The 21686-nt window shown below is 42.3% G+C and overlaps 1 protein-coding gene across 2 annotated transcripts; it reads right to left on the bottom strand.

The window, feature by feature from the left end:
- Window positions 1-842: 842 nt before the first annotated feature.
- Window positions 843-20178, bottom strand: LOC139680657 (myosin-1B). Of its 2 annotated transcripts, none has more exons than XM_071573495.1 (38): window positions 19975-20178; window positions 19745-19888; window positions 19498-19654; window positions 18872-18899; window positions 18659-18773; window positions 18487-18579; window positions 18325-18388; window positions 18143-18241; window positions 17934-18037; window positions 17711-17849; window positions 16410-16528; window positions 16161-16310; window positions 15386-15556; window positions 14433-14760; window positions 13759-13835; window positions 13372-13459; window positions 13169-13286; window positions 12250-12373; window positions 12028-12164; window positions 11108-11363; window positions 9412-9654; window positions 9135-9311; window positions 8904-9049; window positions 8726-8816; window positions 8249-8638; window positions 7395-7521; window positions 5656-5774; window positions 5139-5335; window positions 4615-4798; window positions 4363-4528; window positions 4075-4199; window positions 3627-3935; window positions 3322-3525; window positions 2306-2431; window positions 2042-2212; window positions 1849-1953; window positions 1494-1589; window positions 843-995 (listed from the first exon to the last, which is right to left on the bottom strand). In XM_071573495.1, the coding sequence occupies exons 1-38, from the start codon at window positions 20176-20178 to the stop codon at window positions 843-845; spliced, it is 5844 nt and encodes a 1947-aa protein (XP_071429596.1). The 2 variants fall into 2 exon arrangements, with proteins under 2 accessions (XP_071429596.1, XP_071429597.1); XM_071573496.1 differs by having other exon boundaries at window positions 14451-14760.
- Window positions 20179-21686: the final 1508 nt, after the last annotated feature.

The following is a 21686-nucleotide window of genomic DNA, read 5'->3' as shown; positions in this document are numbered from 1 at the left end:
CTCTGATATTTGCTGAGATATAAAGAATGAAAACACACATTTTGAGTGAGGTCAGGCTGGGCAAAGTTATCTGGACTACCCTGAAGACTACATAGGTGGTAAGTGTATACCTGATCAACTTAGAAGATTAAGGAGAGTTTTGGGAACAGAATATAGACAAGGAATGACTGACTATATGAGATTGCTGGTGTGCTGCCCTGGGAGTGTTGGTTTGCATATCACTTTCATGAAGAAAAGACGAAAGTAGACCTCATTTGAAGTTTAAATATCCTCTAAACTATGTTCCAATGTGGCTTGAAGGATTGAAGAACTTTAACATGAAATAGAATATTCTTGCAAAGAAGACACAAGATTTAAAACTCTAATCAAAGATTAAACAGGATTAATGGAAGATGCAATAAATTCTTATTCTTTGGACAGAACATTTGAGGTAATATCCATTGAATTCCTAAAGCAACAGCTATAAGGGATTATTATATTCTATTGTAAAGAAATAATTATTTTCTCCATTAAGGAAGTATTAGATGGAATTCCATGGTGAGAACAAATCAGGATGTCTGTTTAGACTGCTTCAACAGTGGGTGAAACACTTTGAAAATACCTGAAGCAAGATTTTTAAGTTTAAATAAATAAGAAGCAATGTAAACCTTGTACGAATTCAGGGTAATGATTAAAATACAACACTCAACTTCTGATTATTTACATGGGAAAAGCTCTACAATTTTTATTATCTAGGCAATAATTAATTGGAGATTGATAAAGGACTAAGCAGTGATTACAAAATAGAAGTGACAGAATACCACATTTTGTGCAATTCTCTCACTTTACAGCACTGGAGTCATTTATTCTTCACTTTCTGCCTTCTTGCCGATTTCACGGCTCTTCACTCGGAGCTTGTTGACCTGCGACTCTGCAATGTCAGCCCGTTCCTCGGCTTCCTCCAGCTCGTGCTGGATCTTGCGGAACTTGGACAGGTTGACGTTGGACAGCTCCTCCTGGAGATAAGAAGAAACATAAAGTATGCTTTAAAATGTTTAATGATAGTCCTACTGTAGCAGTACCCTTTACATGCTGGGGCATAATGAAAAAAAGACCACCCTAGGACTGTGAGTTAATATGGAATTATCTCTAATACTTCAAGGGGGAATCTGAGGGAATAGCTTCAAGGCTAAATGTTTAGGTGGTTAGTAAGACATACCAAGAACCCAGCTGTAGATATCAAGTGCTAATGCACTATGGAATTTTTGAAATACATATAATTGCAGTGATTTCCATTAATAATTTTCTAGTTATTTACTAGTATAAAATCATGTATTACAATTTGTGAAGGTGATTTCTGTTAGGCAGAAATATAAAATAAAGAAAATGAAAAGAAACAAAGACGTACTCCCACAGTGTTTACCTGGACTTAAACAGAGCTACACAAGGGAAAACTCCAACAGAGAATTCTACATCCCCCTTGATAAAGCTTGACTGCATCCAGCAATACTTACAGCTTCCTCGGCCTGTCTCTTGTAGGCTTTCACCTTCATTTGCAGTTTGTCCACCAGATCCTGCAGCCTGAGAACATTCTTCCTATCTTCCTCAGACTAAAGAGAGAAAACAGGTACTTCTTTGACCTTTCTCTACATGAAATAGACAGTAACCTTCCTAACTGACCATTGCTGGCCAGTAAGAAAGAAGTGATATGCTGGATCTTCCTAACATGACCAGAAAGATTAGTTCTTCTGGTGTTTACGGTCTTCTTGTTTTTGTGTGTGTAACTTAGGACAGAGAGGAATTCCTAAGGACTACATTTTGGCTTCCTGGAAGAAGGGTGTGTCAAAACAAAGAAGCCTTCAGGCTTACCTGGTAGGTGAGTTCCTTCACCCTCCTCTCGTACTTGCGCACACCCTTCACGGCTTCAGCGCTGCGCTTCTGCTCAGCATCCACCTCCCCTTCCAGCTCCCGCACCTGCAACGAGAAGCCCATCCCTGCAGCTTCCCTGGGGGTGTCTCTCCAAGGAACATGCTCACTCATGCACAGACACAGCCCTACACACCCTGGCCTCCAGCTTCTGGATTTGCTTCTTGCCTCCCTTCAGGGCCAACTGCTCGGCCTCATCCAGACGGTGCTGCAGGTCCTTCACTGTCTGGTCCAGGTTCTTCTTCATCCTCTCCAGGTGGGCACTGGTGTCCTGCTCCTTCTTCAGCTCTTCTGCCATCATGGCCGCCTGAGCAGAGCAAAAGGTAAAAGCCATTGTGGGGCTGGAGACATTTTGAGGGGAATACAACCCCCATCAGCAATGAAAGAACCCCCAGCTCACATCTGTGATGGCCTTCTTGGCCTTCTCTTCAGCATTGCGGGCCTCCTGGATCGTATCCTCCATTTCACTCTGAATCTGGGAGATGTCTGTCTCCAGCTTCTTCTTGGTGTTGATCAAGCTGGTGTTCTGTTGAGCAGAATCAGAGGTTTGTTTTTGTTAGCTCATTATTTGAAATAAAGAACAATGCAGAATTTTGAATAATTTCAGACATGATTATGTGAAAAATTTATATCAGAGATTTTTCTAGTAAAATTTCTTACCACTGGAGAAGAAGAGTTTTGTCTTAATTTTTTCTTTTCTCTGAGAATTACTTTTATTAATTCTAGAAAGTGCTTAAAAATGTAATGTGTGCCACATCTTAGCCACCTAGGCTGGCAAAGGTAAGTAACAAAAACATATTGAGAGAAATCAGTGAAAAGCCTCTCTTCAACATCAACGAAGTGTAATCTACCATGAAAAACTGAAAAGAGAAAAATTTTGAATGTAAATAGAATGAATCCCTTCCAGAACCTTTTCAGCACTTGAAACCAGACACTTCCATAAATTTCAGCACTTGACCACTCAATGACTGTTATGACATGTAGCTCATGTCAAAGTCTGCATGGTATGGGCTACATCAGAGTCAGGAGTTCAGCTCCACTTTCTTGCTAGTGGCAAAATACATTTTTGATCTAATATGAGGATTCCTCATTGCTACATTTCAGCTCACAAGAATAAATATTCCCGTGATCTCAGAGTTTCATTCCCGGACTGCTTGGAGCATTTGGCATGTCTCTGTGACTAAAGTGTCTTTCCTCTGGAGATTTTCTGAGGATGCAAATAAGGTGGCTGTCATGGTATGCAGTCTGGGAAAACAGCCAGTGCACACACTATTTCAGCAAAGATCTTTTTTAATAACTAGATGGAAACTTCAGAAAAGACGACACTCAGAGTTGAGCCTCCAATGGTGACTGGAATAAAGCACACGTGTGTTCTCCCACTTACCAAGACTGCTACTTCTCATCAAGTGACCTCACCTGGGTATGGAGGAGCTGGACACGTTCACTGGCATCCATTAGTTCCTGCTCAGCCACCTTTCTACACCGCTCTGTCTGCTCCAGTGCTGCCCGTAGCTCCTCAACTTCAGCCTGCAGCAGGTTTGCTCTGCGCTCCACCATGGCCACCTGCTCCTTCAGGTCGTCCTGGGTCCTGAGAGCATCATCCAAATGGATCTGGGTGTCCTGCAGAACCATTGAAAGAAATTATAAGCAGATTTAGAGCTGCTGGGGACTAAAAGGATCGACGAAGATATATCTCTGTTGGCACTTTCAGTTCAACAGACCTTGAGCACTCCCTGTGTGTTTCTCAGATTCTTTTGTGCCTCGGCAGCCTGGCGGTTGGCATGGCTGAGCTGGATCTCCATTTCATTCAGGTCTCCCTCCATCTTCTTCTTCAGCCTCAGGGCTTCATTCCTGCTCCTGATCTCAGCATCCAGGGTGCTTTGCATGGAGTCCACAACTCGGAGGTGGTTCCTCTTCAGCTGGTCGATCTCCTCATCCTTCTCTGCTATCTTCCTGTCAATCTCAGACTTCACCTGGTTGAGCTCGAGCTGCAGGCGCAGGATCTTCCCCTCTTCATGTTCCAGGGAGGCCTGGACATTGTGCAGGAACAGTGACTTAGACTACCATTTATGTTCTAAGTAGTCATTTATGCAGGTCTGAATGAAACCTAGATTTCCTTTCCTGCAGTATCTCCAAAGAATTTATAATAATTTTTAGGACTGTATATACCTCAGCTTCCTCCAGGGAGGCTTGCAGTTCAGATTTCTCCTGCTCAATTTGCTTCTTGACTTTCTCCAGCTCATGAATTGCCTTTCCGCCCTCCGCAATCTGCTCCGTGAGGTCAGAAATCTCCTCTGTGGGAACAAAGACCAATGGCTTGCTCAGGCACTGAGCAGAATGGGAAGGGCCCTGTCCCACCAGGGGGACTGGCATCTTTGCACACCTGCAGGCCCAGAGCCCTGAGGAACGCTCAGCTTGTGAGAAAGCCCATCCAGCAGCAGAGGGCCAGGGACTTACGCTGCAAGTTCTTGTTCTCCCGCTTCATTGTTTCCAGGTGGTCCAAGGACTCCTCATAGGCATTCTTCATCTTGAACAGCTCCGTGCTGAGAGAGCGAGACTCCTTCTGGGAGGCCTCCAGCTCAGCCTGCGTTTCCTCATACTTCTGCTTCCATTCTGCCAGGATCTGAAGGGAAACACGACATGAGTAGGGATGTGGCCATCCCAGAGGGATGCTCTGCCCAGCTGTGCCAGGGCTGGAGCCCCAGAGACCTTGTCAAAGTTCTTCTGCTTCTTGTCCAGAGCAGCACAGGCAGCATTGGATCGCTCCACATCAATCATCAGGTCCTCCACTTCATTCTGCAGCCTCTGCTTTGTCTTTTCCAGGGAGGCACATTTGGCATTGACAGCTTCAACGTGTTCCTCTGCATCCTGCAGGCGCTGGGCCAGCTTCTTCCTGGGAGAAGATAAGCACAAGGTCAGGTTAGAGCTTAGAAGGGAGTCACTTCTGCACTGCCATGAGAGGCTGTTGGACACTTTGGACCTTCTGAGCTGAGCACTTTTCACAAACCCTAAAAGATCTATCCTTTCAATGTCCTGCCACCTATGGTGGATTAAGCCTGTCTTAGCACTTCCAGCTCTAAAGAGCAAACTTTGTCTTCCAATTTACACTTTCTCTCTCCCTCAATCTTTTAATTTACTACAAAGGGAGCATATCAACTCACTTAGAGACTCCCATTTCTCTTGACCACTCTCAGCCTTCTCCAGTCCCTTTTCATCCCACCCTGCCCACATACTTGGCCTCCTCGAGCTCCTCCGTGCGCTGGATCGCGTCCGTCTCGTATTTGGTTCTCCACTGGGCCACTTCGCTGTTGGCCTTGGACAGGGCGCGCTGCAGCTCCCCCTTGGCTTCCTGCTCCTCCTCATATTGTTCCCGGAGCAAGTCACAGTCGTGGCGAGCGGACTGCAGGGCGTGGGCCAGGGCGTTCTTGGCCTTGGGGAAAAATAGCAGTGTGACAATGCATGGAAATATCCTGGGAAATCTCCTGACTGAAATGTTGATGGACACTAATTCTGCTGTGAGTGATGAAAAACTACTGAATGAAAAGGGAAGATCTGGGAATTTGCAAAAAGTTTGACTGATAGACTTCAGGGAAGGGGGAGCAAAACCACTGTGGGAAGACTTGGACTGAATTACCCAGGTGTTTTTTTCCTCGTCTCATCTTGTTGATTCTGTAATTTCATATGTATCTGAAGTTCCTTCTAGAGAGAAGGAATCCAGTGGATAACTCAGAATTTGGAAAGCCTTCTTACCTTTATCTCTTCCTCTAGATGCCTTTTGAGTTCCTCAATCTGTTGGGTGAAAGCCTGCTTGCCTCTTGACAGCTGAGAAATCAGAGCATCTTTCTCCTCTACCTGGCGTGAATATTCACCTGGGAGAATTCACATGAGAAAAACAACCTCGTTGTGACTTACATAAAAGTGTTAACCTTGATATTAAATGCATAAATAAAATATTTTGAGTTAAACAAAATTTTTAATTTTTTGAAGGATTTCTAAGCACTGACGCCTACTCACTTCCCTTTCTCTGTCACAGTATTTGTCTTAGAGTCAAGAATCGACCCGTTGTGTAAAATCTGGCTTGTCTTACTCTAAGTTTGCTCTAAGCCCTGTGTTCACGTCAAGCCTTGAGCTTATAGAATGAATACTTTAGTGCCATCCAGAGGGCTTATGGCCCATCTCATGAAGTTTGACAAGACCAAGTTCAAATTGCTGCACCTGTGGCATGACAATACCTGACATGAATCAACGCTGGGGGATGAGCAGATTGGGAGTAGCCCTGCCATGGCCGTGTGTGCTGGGGTCCCAGAAACCAAGTGTGTCCTGGGCTTATCCACAGCATGGGCAGCAAGGGAGTGGAGTGATTCTACCCCTCTACTTTGCGCTTGTGATACCTCACCAGGATTAATGCATCCAGCTGTGGGATTCCCAAAACAGGAAGAATACTCTTGGAATGAATCCTGATGAGGCCATGAAGATGATTAGAGAAGTGGAGCTCCTCTGCTATGAGGACAGGCTGAGAAAATTAGGATTGTTCAGCCTGGAGAAGGGAAGTCTCTGGGGAGACCTTATCACAACTTTTCTATACTTGAGAGGGCCTATAACAAAGATGGGGACAAATTTCTTAGCAGGGCCAGTTGCATGAAGACAAGAGGTAATGTTTTTAAACTGAAGGAGATTGAATTTAGATTGGATATAAGAAAGAAGATTTTTCAAATGAGAGTGCTAGAACACTGGCACAGCTTGCTTAGGGAGGTGGTGGATGCTCATCCCTGGAAACATTCAAGGTCACGTTAGATCCAGCTGAAGATGTCCCTGCTTATTGCAGGGGGATTGGACTAGATGACCTTTAACCCAAACTATTTGATGATTCTACAATGTGGTGTACATGATCAAGTATATCACTGTCTTCTTCTGAATGTGTCCTGGCGAGCAGAAGAATGACAACTAGGTTACGAGATAGATGAATTCCTTCAAACACAGGTCATATAATGATAAAACAGTCCAGGTGAAAAGGGACATTGAAAGGTCATATGGTCCAACCTTTCATGGGAAAGGGAGTCTAGATGAGCTTATTTAGCATCCTATCTGATCATGTCTTGAAAACTTCTAGTGATCACGCTACAAGCCCCTGGGGAGATATTCCCGGGAGTAGTTGTTCCTTTCCATTAAACACATTATGGTCCTGTTTCAGAATGACTGTATCTCTCTGGTTCTGGAGACCCTAACACTCAGCGAAACAATCCAGTCATGGCCTCATCTGTGCTGAATAGAGGGAAGGATCATCCTCTGTTAACTGTAACACCTGCTGGCAACACTTCTAGTGCAGCTCAGTATTCTCTCAGGGTTCTGTTGGCTGTCTGTCTCCATCACAAGAACACATTTCTGGCTCATGTTCAACTTAGTCTCTTTCAAGATCCCAGGTGATTTTGATTCTTTTTTAAAGGACCCAGGTCATAAACAATATTCTCTTCAAAATACAAATATCTCACCAGATTCTGTTTGTAGCCGAGCTCTCTGAGCACTAATGTCATTAATTGTGCGCTGCTGTTCCTCCTCCTTTGTCTTGATTTCACTGAGTTGATCTTCTAGGGAGCGACACATCTTCTCCAGATTTGCCTGTTTGAATGAAGAACAGATGATTGGTAGTTCAACTCAAACTGAGAATCACAAATCTTCTGAAGGAAAAATGGACGCAATGGTTTAGAAGCCAAAGTACCTCAGTTAACTTACAGAAATTTCTATGAATTTTTCATCCGTTATTCCAACTTTTGTATATACCCTGCCCATTGCAGGGGGGATGAAATGAGATGATCACTAAGGCCCTCTCCAACCAAACCATTCCATGATTCTATAATTTATTACACATGCTCAGTTTTAATAAAAATTATTACTTTACAAGTATTGTACACTATCTTGAATAGATAGAATGGATGATGGAACATTGTAAAATGAGAAAGGGATTTAAAATTCTGTCCATATCTTAAAAATTTTGTCATAGAAGTATTTAAAGAAGGAAAAGAAACAAGGGAATAAAAAGGAAAGGATAATTTCTACTCTAGGAGTAACTTCTATTTTAGAAGAAATCAAATGCAATAAGGTCAGTGCCTTTCATTTCTGTCACAAGATTCTGAACCAAAAAATGAGACTCAACAAAACCTTAAGTTACGTGTTACAGTTCTTTAACTCTCACCAAAAGGATTGAAAAATTATTATAATATTGAAAATACAAACACTAATTCACATTGCAAAGTGCAATTATTTATTCCAAATGTGACTTAAAATTCTGTGTTAAAATATAACTAATTAATTATGTTTGAATTAATGAGGACAAATATCTGTGTACCTTGGCTTTGGAGACAAACTCCATGTTACTGGCCAAGTCGTCAATCTCCATCTTGAGCTCGCTCTTCTCCTTCTCCAGCTTCTGCTTCACGCGTTGCAGGTTGTCGATCTGCTCCCCGAGCTCAGCCGTGCTGTCCGCGTGCTTCTTCCGCAGGGCGGCAGCCGTGGCTTCGTGCTGCAGCGTGGCCTCTTCCAGGTCCCGCCGCATCTTCTGGAACTCTGCCTCCCGCTTCTTGTTCATCTCCACCTGAGCTGCCGTCGCCCCTCCTGCTTCCTCCAGGCGCTCGCTGATCTCCTCCAGCTCCCTCGACAGGTCAGCGCGATGCTTCTCTGCTTTAGCGCGAGAGGTTCGCTCGGCCTCGATTTCCTCCTCCAGTTCCTCAATACGGGCCTGCAGAACACCAGAGACCCTTCACACCCTGCCCTCCTCCTACCTGCGCTGAGCCTGGCACAGGGAGGGTGAGGAGCAGAGACTTGCCTGCAGCTCCTTGATCTTTTTCTGGAGTTGCATGCCCAGGGCTTGTTCATCCTCAGTCTTGCTCTGGATCTGGCTGATTTCAAAGTCTTTCCTTTGGGCAAAGCAAACTGTATTAGAGCTCAAAGAAAAAAGACAAGTGCTCCAGCCCAACATGGAGGTGCTTCAGAGCCACACTTACTTCTTCAGTTTCTCATCCAGCTGCTGCTTATCATTCTCCAGGTCCATGATGCTGTCCTGGGCCAGCTTCAGGTCTCCTTCCAGTTTCCTCTTGGCTCTCTCCAGGTCCATGCGCAGTTTCTTCTCTTGCTCCAGGGACCCTTCCAGCTGCACAGAACAAGGCCATCAGTGCTCCAGCAGCCAGGTCGAACTCCATACCTGTCCTGTTCCTGCTGTGTGTTTGTGTGCTTACATCATCCACTTGCTGCTCCAGCTTGGTCTTGGCTTTGGTCAGTGTGTTGACTTTGTCCTCTTCTGCCTGTAGGTCATCCAGGGTCTGCTGATGGGCCTCTTGGAGGGCTTTCTTCTCTTTTGTCAGCTTGGCAATGGTTTCATCCAGGGCTGCCATCTCCTCTGTGAGGTTTTTCACCTTTTGAAAGAAGGGAGCAAGTGCAGATAAAAAGAGATGCTTAAAACTTTATAACATAACAGGTCTTTTCTGGAGTGTGAATGACGTCTTCTCCTCATACCTTGTTTTCAGTGGCGTGTTTCTCCTTCTCCACCTTGGCCAGTGTTAGCTCAAGGTCATCAATATCTTTCTTCAGCTCTGAACATTCATCCTCCAGTTTCCTCTTCTTGGCTGTCAGCTCAGCATTAATCTCTTCTTCATCTTCTGCTCTCTCTGTCAGCTCCTTAATTTTTGCTTCCAGCTGGATTTTGGTTTTGATGAGCTGGTCACACCTTTCCTCAGCATCAGCCAAACCATCAGCTTCCTACAGAATTCATTTAAAAGAAATAGCTTTTAAATAATTTATTTTTCTTACTTCTTTTCAAAGAATGACATAATATTCTCAAAGCAGCTTTACAATCTACTTTTTAGGTAAAACTCAAAATTATGAGGGTATGTATTTGTTTTAGACTGCCTTCATACCATAAAAAGAAGGAATACATTATCACACCAACATTAATTTGAAGACATACATGAAAATCAGACATGGCAGTATGTCCATTTTTTCTTTCCACTGTTATACTGCCGTTGTTGGCAAAGAACTTCACTGAAGAGAGCCATGTAGGCAGATTTTTTAGGATATGGTGTGTAAAATCTGAATGTGAAATGGTCAAATATTTTCCTGAGAAAATCTTATTGAACTCTTCCCAAAATATTTTCGGAGCATGAATTAAATTTTTTATTTTCTGCAAAATTCTGTAGTAAGATCACTGTTTCACAGGCATGTTTCTGGCACTTGTGGTCAAGAACAGTTTGGAAGGCAGAAAGATGTGTACCAGGGCAGTTCCAATCCCCTGCATTTAGAGGCATTCTAAGATTTAAGTTAGTAAGAAGCAATCTTTATCTTGCACATACCACTGGTTCTTTTTCTCTTTGCTCTAGTAAAAGTCAGTAATGCCATCCAAAAAGAAGAATTTTTAAAGCTTACCAAAATAACTAGGTTGGATTTTGTCTCATGCAGAATAGGTATCTGCCATGATCTCAAGTTGCAGTCCATTCAACCAAAGATTTTTAATTTTTGGACGAATTGTATCATACTTTGAAAGAATGAGTTTCTTGTTATTGAAGATAAAGAGAACATGAGAGTACTGGCACAGATACTCTTTTATGCTGTAGGCATCAAAATGTCATCAGATGAATCCAAATCCTTGCTTGTAAATAGAGTTTTGAGGACATTATTGTTGTTGCCTTTCTATTTCCAGGGAAAGAGGGAAAGAGTCCACTTTCATCACTTTTTCCTCAGAAGGCGGGGACCATAAATGCCAGAAAAATCCCTGACAGTTTCAGTCCCTCCTAGTCCATCTGAATCCACTTGTGATTCTCCAAATAAAAGGTGGTAGCAGGACCTCCAGACTACCTTTAGTGGTCAAGTAATAACATATCAAAAAAGAATATTATATAAAGGTCTATAAAGACATGATAATTGCTTCTATAAGTTACCAAGTACAATTTAAAATAACATACTGTAAACTTGCTATTTGCTTACTGGAAATTGTTTATTTCTCACTTGATTTAAAAGTGTTAGGATCCATCTGTAATAGTTGATTGCAAATTTATTAATATTTTGCAGATTTTCTGTGTGGTTTTCCTTCCTATTTTATAAAATGTGTGTATTTTTTTAAATAAATATTGGTTTGGGATAACTTATCTGTTACTGAAACATTTGGGAATTACATATTTATATACGATGTTAAATCAAAAACATGAGCAATACTCACAGCCTGCACTTGGAGCTGCAGGTCATTTTTCTCCTGCATTAGAGAAGCCATTTTCTCCTCCAGCTCCTTCCTTTTTGCCTCAGACTTTGCAAGCTCTTCCTTGGTTTTCTCAAACTCCTCCTTCATGTTGGCCATTTCCTTCTCAGACTCTGCACTCTTCAGCAAGGGCTTGATCTTGAAGAACAACTTCATCCAAGGCCAGTGTTTGACGTTCATGAATGAACGAACATTGTACTGAATGCAGAAGATGGACTCTCTGAAAAGTAATAACAAAATACATTATGGTATGTATTTTAAAATCAATCAAACATATTAATTAGTATATATTATTATGTATAATGTGAAGTTCTACATATAATACTTTATAGTTATATCATGTATTATTAAATATTTATTTCTTAATAATATTTAGTGTACATGTTATATATAATATATATGTTCTCACAAGAAACTTTCTAGTGTTATGTAGAGTGTCAACCTGTATGGACAGTTTTGGAGTCCAGGGGTTTGACTCACTTTCATGGCCAATGAAAAGACCAACCTCTAGAAGTTGACTCAGTCCTTCTCATGAACGTTATCAAAGGGATATCTCTTGTGATAGAAACACATTTTTCTCTCCTTTGTTTATAGCAGTGACCTAAAAAAATTATCTCAGACTAGATGTAGTGTTTCTGGACATGCATATAATGTAGCCATTTACTGAATTCAGCAAAAATTAGTACAAAATAATAGAAATATGTATTTATTTCCCTGAATTGGTATTTCACACTGTTTCATCTATTTTCAAGATATGCATTGCTATTGGTAAACTGAATTAAAGAGAAATTAATGAGATTTGTTGTGAAGTAGCTTAGGTTGACTTTTGTTCATGTAATTAGTATCTGATAAGAACTGTCCCAGCAGGCTATATAAATACCTACCTCCTCTCCATCATTTTCTTGAACTCCACTCTCATCAAGTAACCTCTACACATGGCCTGGGTGCGGGTGATGAGCTGTGCCAGCTTCTCATCCCTCATCTCCTCCAGGAGCCCCAGCAGCCCAGCTTTGAAGAACACCTTAGAGAGGGAATGTTGCAGCACATCATTGTCAGGTAGAGCAAAGCACAGGCACAGAGCGAGTGAATGAATGGGGGCTTTGTACCTTGGTGTGTCCAAATTTGTACTGGGTGTGGTCCACATCGATTGACCCAAGGAGCTTCTCAGAAGCCTTCTTGCTGTCAATGAACTGTCCCTCTGGGATGGCACTGGCATTAAGCACCTTGTACCTGTGACAGGAAATAGAACATGGAGAAGGTCAGACTCCTGAAAGATCAATCAAACCTGTTCCAACTGATGGCATCACTAAAATTCTCTGAAGGAGGTTCAAGAGTGGAAGAGAGGTGAATAAATCTGAACTCTTCTATTACCTAGAAAGCACATTTGCATGTTTAAATATTTTTTTAGGAAAAACTATGCACTTTCCTTAGCCCAGAGATTTTTTTGACACACAATGTATACTGATTTCTGTGGTTAACTGCTGACATAGTTCACATGCCCCGTTATCTAATGCCTTATCTCTAAATGAGAATTTTATGTGCAAGAGCAAGCTATGTGGAGAGGTGACAAAAATCTCAATTTTAAATAGTGACAGTAAATGCTATCTGAGTATTTTCTGGCCAGTATAGAACAAAAAGCAAGATATTTTCATTTTATTTGGTTTACTAACACGTTACTCTTGAATGACTTGGAGCGTCTTCACATTTCTGAGCTGGTGGCTGAAAGTCATCTTACTTTGTTCTCCAGGTGCCTATGGGAGCTAGTCAACTTCATATCTGGATAGTTAGTTTAAAAATACCAGAACATAAATACAGGACAGGAATAATTATTCTTTGAAAATACCTGCTTTTCTCATTAGCTATAGAAAGAAACTGGATTACTAACTTGGACAATTGACTTTTGCATACCTAAAGGTAAGTACAATGAACCTCTGCCACAACCCCCAAAGTACTCAAAACAATGAGGAAATGCAAATTACTCAGCCTCTGAGGATATGGTGGAAAGTGGATGACATTTAATCTGACCTCTGCTTAAAGTCAGCATAGAGTATTCTGCTGGGGAATCCTTTCCTGCAAATCCTGATCCCTTCCAACACGCCGTTACAGCGCAGCTGGTGCAGCACCAGCTCATGTTCCATGGCACCTAATAAATCACAGAATGAAACTGAATTTCATTTTACTGCACAGGGAAGAACAGATATATCACATATTGAACTTGAACAACTCACCAGGTGTTTTTGTTTCATTAGGAATAAGGCATCGCACAAAATGGGGATGTGTGCTTCGTAAATTGCTCATCAGCTTGTTTAAATTTTCCTTGGGAACAAGAATAAAGACATAGGTTTAAAAATATCTTACACAATCTCAATATTAAATAGAGTAAAAATACTGTTATAACACCATGATCAGCATATTTGATTTTACAGAACTTTTGGGGAGTTCTGAAAGAATACTTCCAAGGATTCATTGAGACTCCTTCTTTATTAGAAGCACAACCTGGTATTATTTCTGAACATAAGATTTAGTGTATTACATCAATCAAAAGTTTTTTTGAAATAAATTTTCCATATTTTTTTTCACAATGTTGTAAATTTAGAATGATTATTCTACAGTACCCGGAAAAGAGCTGAGACGGTCTGGAAGGAAGAACCCTTCTTCTTGGCACCCTTCTTGCCACCACCACCACTACTCTCTAAAAGATAATAAGTTCTTTAGAAATAAATGAAAAACAAAAGCACACAATCTGAAAAATCTGGTGTATTCATCTTAAAAAATATAGTAAAAGTAATAATGTGATCAAAATTTTCAAATGCACACGGCTGTTACAGTGGCAAGTGATTTTTTTCATATGACAGCAGAATGAAATCTAGTGACTTCAATCTGAAGTTCAGAAAATGCAATCAGGAAATAAAATGCAACATTTTTCATAGGAAGGTGTTTCAGTAATTAAATTAATAGCAAGTGAATACACCAAATAAAGTATTTATGTATCTGTACATCTACGGGTATGCATATACTTAGCAGCAGGTTGATACATTTGATTGATTTCCCTGAAGTATTTGGGAATGGTCCATACTTCAGAAATCTGGTTTCTCAGCTAGTCTGGGTTAATGTCCTAGTGCAGATGTCTGGTTTTATAACCTACAAATCTATTAAGGTCTCTAGGGAATTGTAATATCCTTTATTAAGCTGAGTTCCAAAAAGTAGATGGGTTTTCAATTTTAAAAATGTAAATATTATAGCAAAATATCATTACAAGATTTTTCTCCTGTGTAAATTATAGTAGAACCAATTTTAGAGAAATCACCTGCTTCCGCCCCACCAACAGAGGCGAAGAGTAAGGCCAGTGTCTTGAGGGATGATTTCTGATACAGTCCCACAACAGTTTCATTCAGAGGGTCTTTGTTCTTCTCCAGCCACCCAGAGATGTTGTAGTCCACTGTGCCAGCGTAGTGCACCAGGGAGAAGTGGGCCTCAGCCTTGCCTTTGCCAGGTTTGGGTTTCTGGAAGTTGTTGGACTTGCCCAGGTGCTGGTCATAGAGCTTGTTCTTGAAAGAGGTGTCAGTTGCCTTGGGGAACATGCACTCCTCTTCCAGGATGGAGAAGATGCCCATGGGCTGGGGGAAATAGCAACACGTGAAGAAAGTGTGGAAGGAAGAAACAGGATGTGTAGGTATGAGAGAAGAATGGAAGATAAAAATTATACAAAAAGGCACCTCCTCAGAATGTGCAATCTTATATTTCTCCATAAAGGGCATTTTGTTAGTGGATATGCCATCAAACCCAAGCTTCCCCATAAGGATCGGGGCTGTGATGTGATCTAGTGTGTAGAAATTCATTATGTACATGTTAGGTGAAAATGGAAAACAAAGTCAATAAAACTAGTAGCATTCAGATGTAAGGAAGAGTTTACACTTCCTAAATGCTCTTTCTTTGAGACAAGACAGAAAATGGGGTATTTACTCACTCAGCATGCATTAAAAAAATACACACCTTTGTAAATGAACTTTGGCATAGTGACTAAGACTGAAAATTTTACCCCATGTAAATCATACATATAACATGACTGAATCCCACAGGCAGTGAAGTAGGAGACAAATGAAAATGTATATGAAATGCTTGGAGTCCAGACAAAGTCCTGGTTTGTGCTGCATTAAGTGTGAGTGTAGTCTAATCAAAGCATAGAAGATTCTTATTACATTTTACTTCTGGAAAACTAATAGGTATGTGGGGGTCAATAACCTTCTCAATGAGCTCAATGCAGGCAGCCAGGTCCATGCCAAAGTCAATGAACTCCCATTCAATTCCCTCTTTCTTGTACTCCTCCTGCTCCAGCACGAACATGTGGTGGTTGAAGAACTGTTGCAGTTTCTCATTGGTGAAGTTGATGCACAGCTGCTCCAGGCTGTTGAACTGCAGAATGCAAACATTTACTTACTTGTGAATGAAGGAACACTTTCCACTTTCCAGTAGGTTTTATTTTTAACCCAGTAAGGTCTCCATGATTGGGATCTTGAATTTCCAGTGGTGCTCTAATATATCTAGCCTTTCAGGCCCTGGCACTTTCTGAACATATTTCAGAGCTCTGAAAAGATTTGCAGAGCTTAGTCCTAGTCCAGCTTTTCATTTGTTTGAATTTGTGTACACTGCCAGTCTATTCCCAAGCATTCAGAGGGAATCTGTCTTCAGCATTAGCAAAATCTTTCTGTGAGATGGCATATTTTAACTTCCTCAAAAGCTGTACCTGCTATTACTTCTGAGTTGTTCAACATTTTCATATCAGTTTTCAATGCAATTTTCACTTCTGCATGCAACAACAGACACATACAAAAATCTGCAGCCCTGTGGGACACTACGTACCATGGAGTACCAGAAGATGCCATTCCTACAGGAATAGCAGGATTAACCAGTAAATAAAAATAACCCATAATTAAAATAAAGCACATCTCCAAACCCATAACTATTTCAATTTCTTAATTCCTCTTCCAGGAAACATGTATGAAGAGCCTCCTCTTACATCAAAGATCTCAAAGCCAGCGATGTCCAGGACACCAATGAAGTACTGCCTGGGCTGCTTCGTATCCAGCTGTTGGTTGATGCGAACAACCATCCACAGGAACATCTTCTCAAACACAGACTTTGCCAGGGCACCCACGGAATTGTATACCTAAGAAAATGTTGAAGGAAAGTTACCATCCACAACAGAAGAGAAAGTTCAAAGTTTTTAATTCAAGGAATTTGTTTTCTATCATCACTTGTCTCTTACCTGCTGCACAGTTTGGCCCTTGGTCACATATTCATTCCCCACCTTGACTCGGGGGTAACAGAGGGCCTTGAGCAGGTCTGCTGAGTTCAGACCCATCAGGTAGGCAGCCTTGTCAGCAACTAAGGAAACAAGCATAGAGCAGGATTGGATATTAGCTCTCCAGTGGATATATCTTTCAGTATTTCAGAATCATTTCTGCAGAAGCTACATATACATTGTCATGTTTGCTTATTATTTCCCATTTAATCTATATTATTCATAAAAGTAAAGATTATGCCAGAACCTTTACAGTGAATGTGAAAAATTTGAAACAAGTCATTAGACTGACAAAAAGGCCAAGGGCCAAGAAAATGGCAGATCAGTGACAATTTCTGTATAAACAGAATAGTAAAGTGTTTGTTACTGAAATGCACTGTACTGAAAATTGTAGTCAGTGAAATTCTTCTGTCTTGGACACAGAGAGATAGATTAGTGAGGTATTATGCCAAAAGTATGAATAGGATATCTTGTACAACTTTCATAGTGCGATAATATTCTCCCTAAAGATGTATGTCTTTCCCAGTTTTCATTTTATCTGCAGCTAAACTAGTAAATACAAGCACCACAACACTGCATATACTCTGTCAACACTTTCCAATTTGCTTCCTGTCCCATCTCACAGTGGGGCTGATAGTGAGCACCAGTACCACTTACAGAATTCTTCAAAGTGAGAAGGCCCAACCTCAATATACAAGATAAATACACAGAAGATAATTTTAAGCTGCTTTTACTTATGTGTTACTTGCAACTAAGTATTTAAAGTGCATTTATCAATAGAAAGATTAAGGTATGAAACAAGAACAAAACTAGAACTTCTATTTCACGTTACTTTTGTAGACCTGTTATTTTTTGTGTGTGTATACATACATATAACTCTTTAGTGTGGTTATACTCATGTAATGATTTGTAGCCCATTCTACTAAAACTACACATTAGCAGTACAGAGTTCCACCTGGTTCTCTGCCAGCTCTGGGGAGGTGCCTTACAAGAGAGTAGCACAGCTTTCTTTTCTTTTGCCTGACTCCGCTGTAACTCAGTAGGAGTGTGCTTTGGGAGTCACTGAACTTACTATTTTGCATTATTCCAAATGATCTGCAGCTTGCACAGACCTGTGTTCCTCCAGAGAACGATATGTCTGGTTAGGACACACTTCTATTCTACAATACTGGCACGGGGGGAAATGCACAGGCTGAGTCAATAATTCTGGCCCTGAATTGCCACCTGTGTTTGGTATCCACTGTGCTTGGGTATATGCTGGATACCTTCAGTGCCATCAGGCTCTGCCTGCTCCTCACGCTGCTTCTGTTTGAACTTCAGGTTCCCATAGTGCATGACAGCCCCTGTCAGCTTGTAGATGGCTGTCTTTTCATCAGCAGAGAAACCCAGGATGTCAATGGCACTCTAAAAAAAGAGTCATTAGAGTAAGTACCGCAGCTGTTAAAGGTCAGAGAAATAAAACATCACCTAGAAAACTTCTGCACTTACGTCTGTGGCCATCAGCTCCTCCTGATCGTTAATGCTGGGAACAGTGATCTCACCTTGACTCACATACTGATAGTCATAGGGGTTGGTGGTGATCAGTAACATCTCTGAAAACAGGGACAAAACAGACACAGGTCAAATGCAACCGGCACATAAAGGAGTTAAATGTAGTTCCATGACCTTTGCCTAGAGGAGTTAGTGATTTTTCCTACCAATTAGCTCTGGCTTCTTGTTGGACATGATCTGATAAAAGATGTGGTAGCTTCTTTCTGCCTTGAGCTGGAAAGTGACTCTGGACTTCTCCAGCAGATCTGGCAAGGATGGCAGGACAGAGTTAAACACAAGAACTGAGGAAGGCTGGAAGGAAGGGGATTAGGCCAGGAGAGACTCTTACAGGTTTCAATGTCAGCAGAAGCCAGTTTGCCTGTGGCACCAAAATGAATTCTGATGAATTTACCCTGAAAGCAGCAGAAAAGTCCATCAATATCTATCTTGCCAATCCCAACTGCAAGAATATTTGAGTTGGCGTTCACTGTTGTCCCAGGTGGCAACTCACAAAGCGTGAGGAGTTGTCATTCCTCACAGTCTTGGCATTTCCAAAGGCCTCCAGCAGTGGGTTGGCACTGATGATTTGATCCTCAAGTGTCCCCTAAAACAGAAATCTTCTTGTTATGATTTAACTCCAAAACAAATTAGAAGGTTTCAGGTTACTATCCCTGGGACCTCACCTGCATTTTGCCTGATGTTTGCTCCTCCTTCTTCTTGTCCCCACTGGCTGCAATTGTTGCAAAGTACTGGATGACACGCTTTGTGTTCACAGTCTTCCCAGCACCGGATTCTCCGCTGTCAGAGCAAGGAGAGAAGCAGAGAGTGTGTGGTCAGGCAGGAGGTTTCCTGGCCCTGGGCAGCCCCACAGGGTCCCGAGCAGGGGTTGTACGTACGTGATCAGGATCGACTGGTTCTCCCGATCTGTGGAAGAAGCACAACGAGAGCTGTGTTAGCAACTGAGCTGAGTAACATTGAACTGAACGAGAAGTAAAGCTGTAAATTGAATCTGGGAGGCTTTTCCCAAGTCCAAAAGAAGTGATCCAAATAGTTCAAGGCTGCTCAATTTCCTTCCAGGTCCCAAGAGTAGAAAACATAATCCGAAATGGATTCATAGAGCTCTCACAGGCTTGTGGTCCTCACAAAACTGTGTAACCACTTGCCCTTTACGAAGCTGTCATGAAGAAATCTAATCAAACTGCATATCTGTATTCAAAATAGGGGATTATATGGAAAAATAATTGTTTCTGTCCCATCAGTTGGAAAAAAGCAGCAAACAAAGTCCTATTTCTGTAGTGGGACAGCGTAGAATTTTGTACAATGAAGTATAAATAGTACACTATGGTGAGTCCATGAGTGTTTCTGGGACATGTTCATTTGAAATTATTTACTTGATAACTTGACCACTTCACAATCACGCAGCTCTGTGGTGGTGTTAGCTGGCTTGTAACATGCTCCAGTGAGATCAGCAGGGCTTTTTTGGTTAGATTGTAGAGAATGATTGTGAAGGTCAAGCACTCACCAGTCAGCATGAACTGATAGGCATTGTCAGAGATGGAGAAGATGTGTGGAGGGGCCTCCTGACGCTTCTTGCCTCGATAGGCCAACACCACCTCCGGGTTGTACACGGGCAGCCACTTGTAGGGGTTGACAGTGACACAGAAGAGACCCGAGTACGTCTGCGAGGAAGGGAGACAGCACGTTGGCTTCCCCTGGGCCTGGCAGAGCAGCTCCTGCAGCTGCCCAAAGGAAGCTGCTGTGCCACTTACGTAGATCATCCAGGCTGCGTAACGCTCTTTGAGGTTGTACAGCACAGCGGGCTCGTGCAGGTGGGTCATCATGGCCATGTCCTCGATTTTGTCATACTTGGGAGGGTTCATGGAGAAGATTTGATCTTCCTTCACGGTCAGGGTCTGGCAGGAGCAGGAAAGTACATGCATGTCAGCTCAAAGCCAGAGTGGGAGTGAAATGCTGTTTATAAATCTTGCATTTTACCCACCTCTCCCCCTTCAGTCTTGACAGTGATCTTCCCTGATTCCCTGCTCTGGATTGTGCTTTTCACGTAGGACTCCTTTGCGTGGACCACAAAGACAGATGTCTTGGCATCAAAAGGCTTGTTCTGGGCCTCGATTCTCTCCTTCTCAGACTTTCGGAGGTACGGAGCCGCCTCCCCAAAGATGGCCATCTCGGCATCAGTCGACATGGCTGCTGTTTTCTATGAGCAACACAGCACTGTTTGTGAAGCTAGAGAACACATTGCAACAGTCCTCATGGAAGAAAGACTCCTAGAGCAGAGTGAATTGCTCTGCTTTAGGTATCGGCTGAATTGCCATTCTTTTTTTAATATTAATTCAGAATTCTGGTCAGTAATTTCAGTAATTTCCTTTCTTTCTTCCTTTATGTTTGGGTTTTTTGGTTGGTTTTTTTTTGGTGTAATCAGATTTTTTGGCCTACTGGACCTTTGCATTTACAGAGGGATGCTTTGTGTTTTATATTTGCTTTGGTTCGAGATTTTTTTCCGTTGTTGTATTTACAAGATAAACAGATCATCTCCAAAGTTCCAAACCGTGCAGTACATGGATATTCCTGGTTTGGAAATTCTGAAATCCTTCTTATTTCATTTTTCATGCAATTGTGAAACTGCAATATAGATATAGAGTAGTCATCATACTGGAGGGAAGAGAGGCCATCCAGGGGGACCTTGACACACTGGGCAGGTGGGTGCATACAAACATCATTAAGTTCAACAAGGCCAAGTGCAAGGCCGTGAATCTGGGTCAGGGCACCCCTAGTACCAGTCCAGGCTGGGGGATGAACAGATCAAGAGCAGCCCTGGGTAGAAGGATTTGGGGGTTCAGGTGGATGAGAGGCTGAACATGACCCAGCCATGTGCACTGGGAGCCCAGACACCAACCATGCCCTGGGCTGACCCCACAGCATGGGCAGCAGGAGAGGGGGGATTCTGCCCCTCTGCTCTGCTCAGGTGAGACCCCACTTGCAGAGCTGCCTCCAGCCCTGGGGCCCACAACAGCATCAAAAGGACATGGACCTACTGGAGTGAGTCCAGAGGAGGCCACAGAGATGCTCCAAGAAATGGAGCCCCTCTGCTCTGGAGCCAGGCTAGAAGAGATGAGGGTGTTCACCTGGAGAAGAAAAGGCTCTGAGGAGACCTGAGAGCCCCTTCCAGTGCCTAAAGGGGCTCCAAGAGAGCTGGAGAGGGACGGGGACAAGGCTCTGGAGTGACAAAACAAGGGGAATGGCCTCCCACTGAAATAGAATGCATTTAGATTAGATATAGGAAGAATATTCTTTACAAGGAGAGTGGGCAGGCCCTGGCACAGGTTGCCCAGAGAAGCTGTAACTACCCCATCCCTTGAAGTGTCCAAGGCCAGGTTGGATGGGGCTTGGAGCAACCTGGGCTGGTGGAAGGTGTCCCTTCCCATGACAGGGGGTTGGAACTAGATGGTCTTTCAGGTTCCTTCCAAGCTAAACCACTCTATAATTCTGGTCCAAATTATTTGGGTTTTTTTAGCCTAATGCTATGTGTGTTCATCAACTACAATTTGGATTTGGAGTAACTTTTCTGAATAAATTAAGAAGTTCACTTCTGTATCAATACTTTGACCTATGGCAGACGTCCAGGTAAAAATTAAGTGAATAGTTAACTTTTCCTTGAGAAACATTTTCACTTTGATTGCAGAAATGACATTA

The sequence above is a fragment of the Pithys albifrons genome, chromosome 19 (genome assembly GCF_047495875.1).
Source record: "Pithys albifrons albifrons isolate INPA30051 chromosome 19, PitAlb_v1, whole genome shotgun sequence".
NCBI lineage: Eukaryota > Metazoa > Chordata > Aves > Passeriformes > Thamnophilidae > Pithys > Pithys albifrons.
This window is presented reverse-complemented; position numbering and strand designations above follow the sequence as displayed.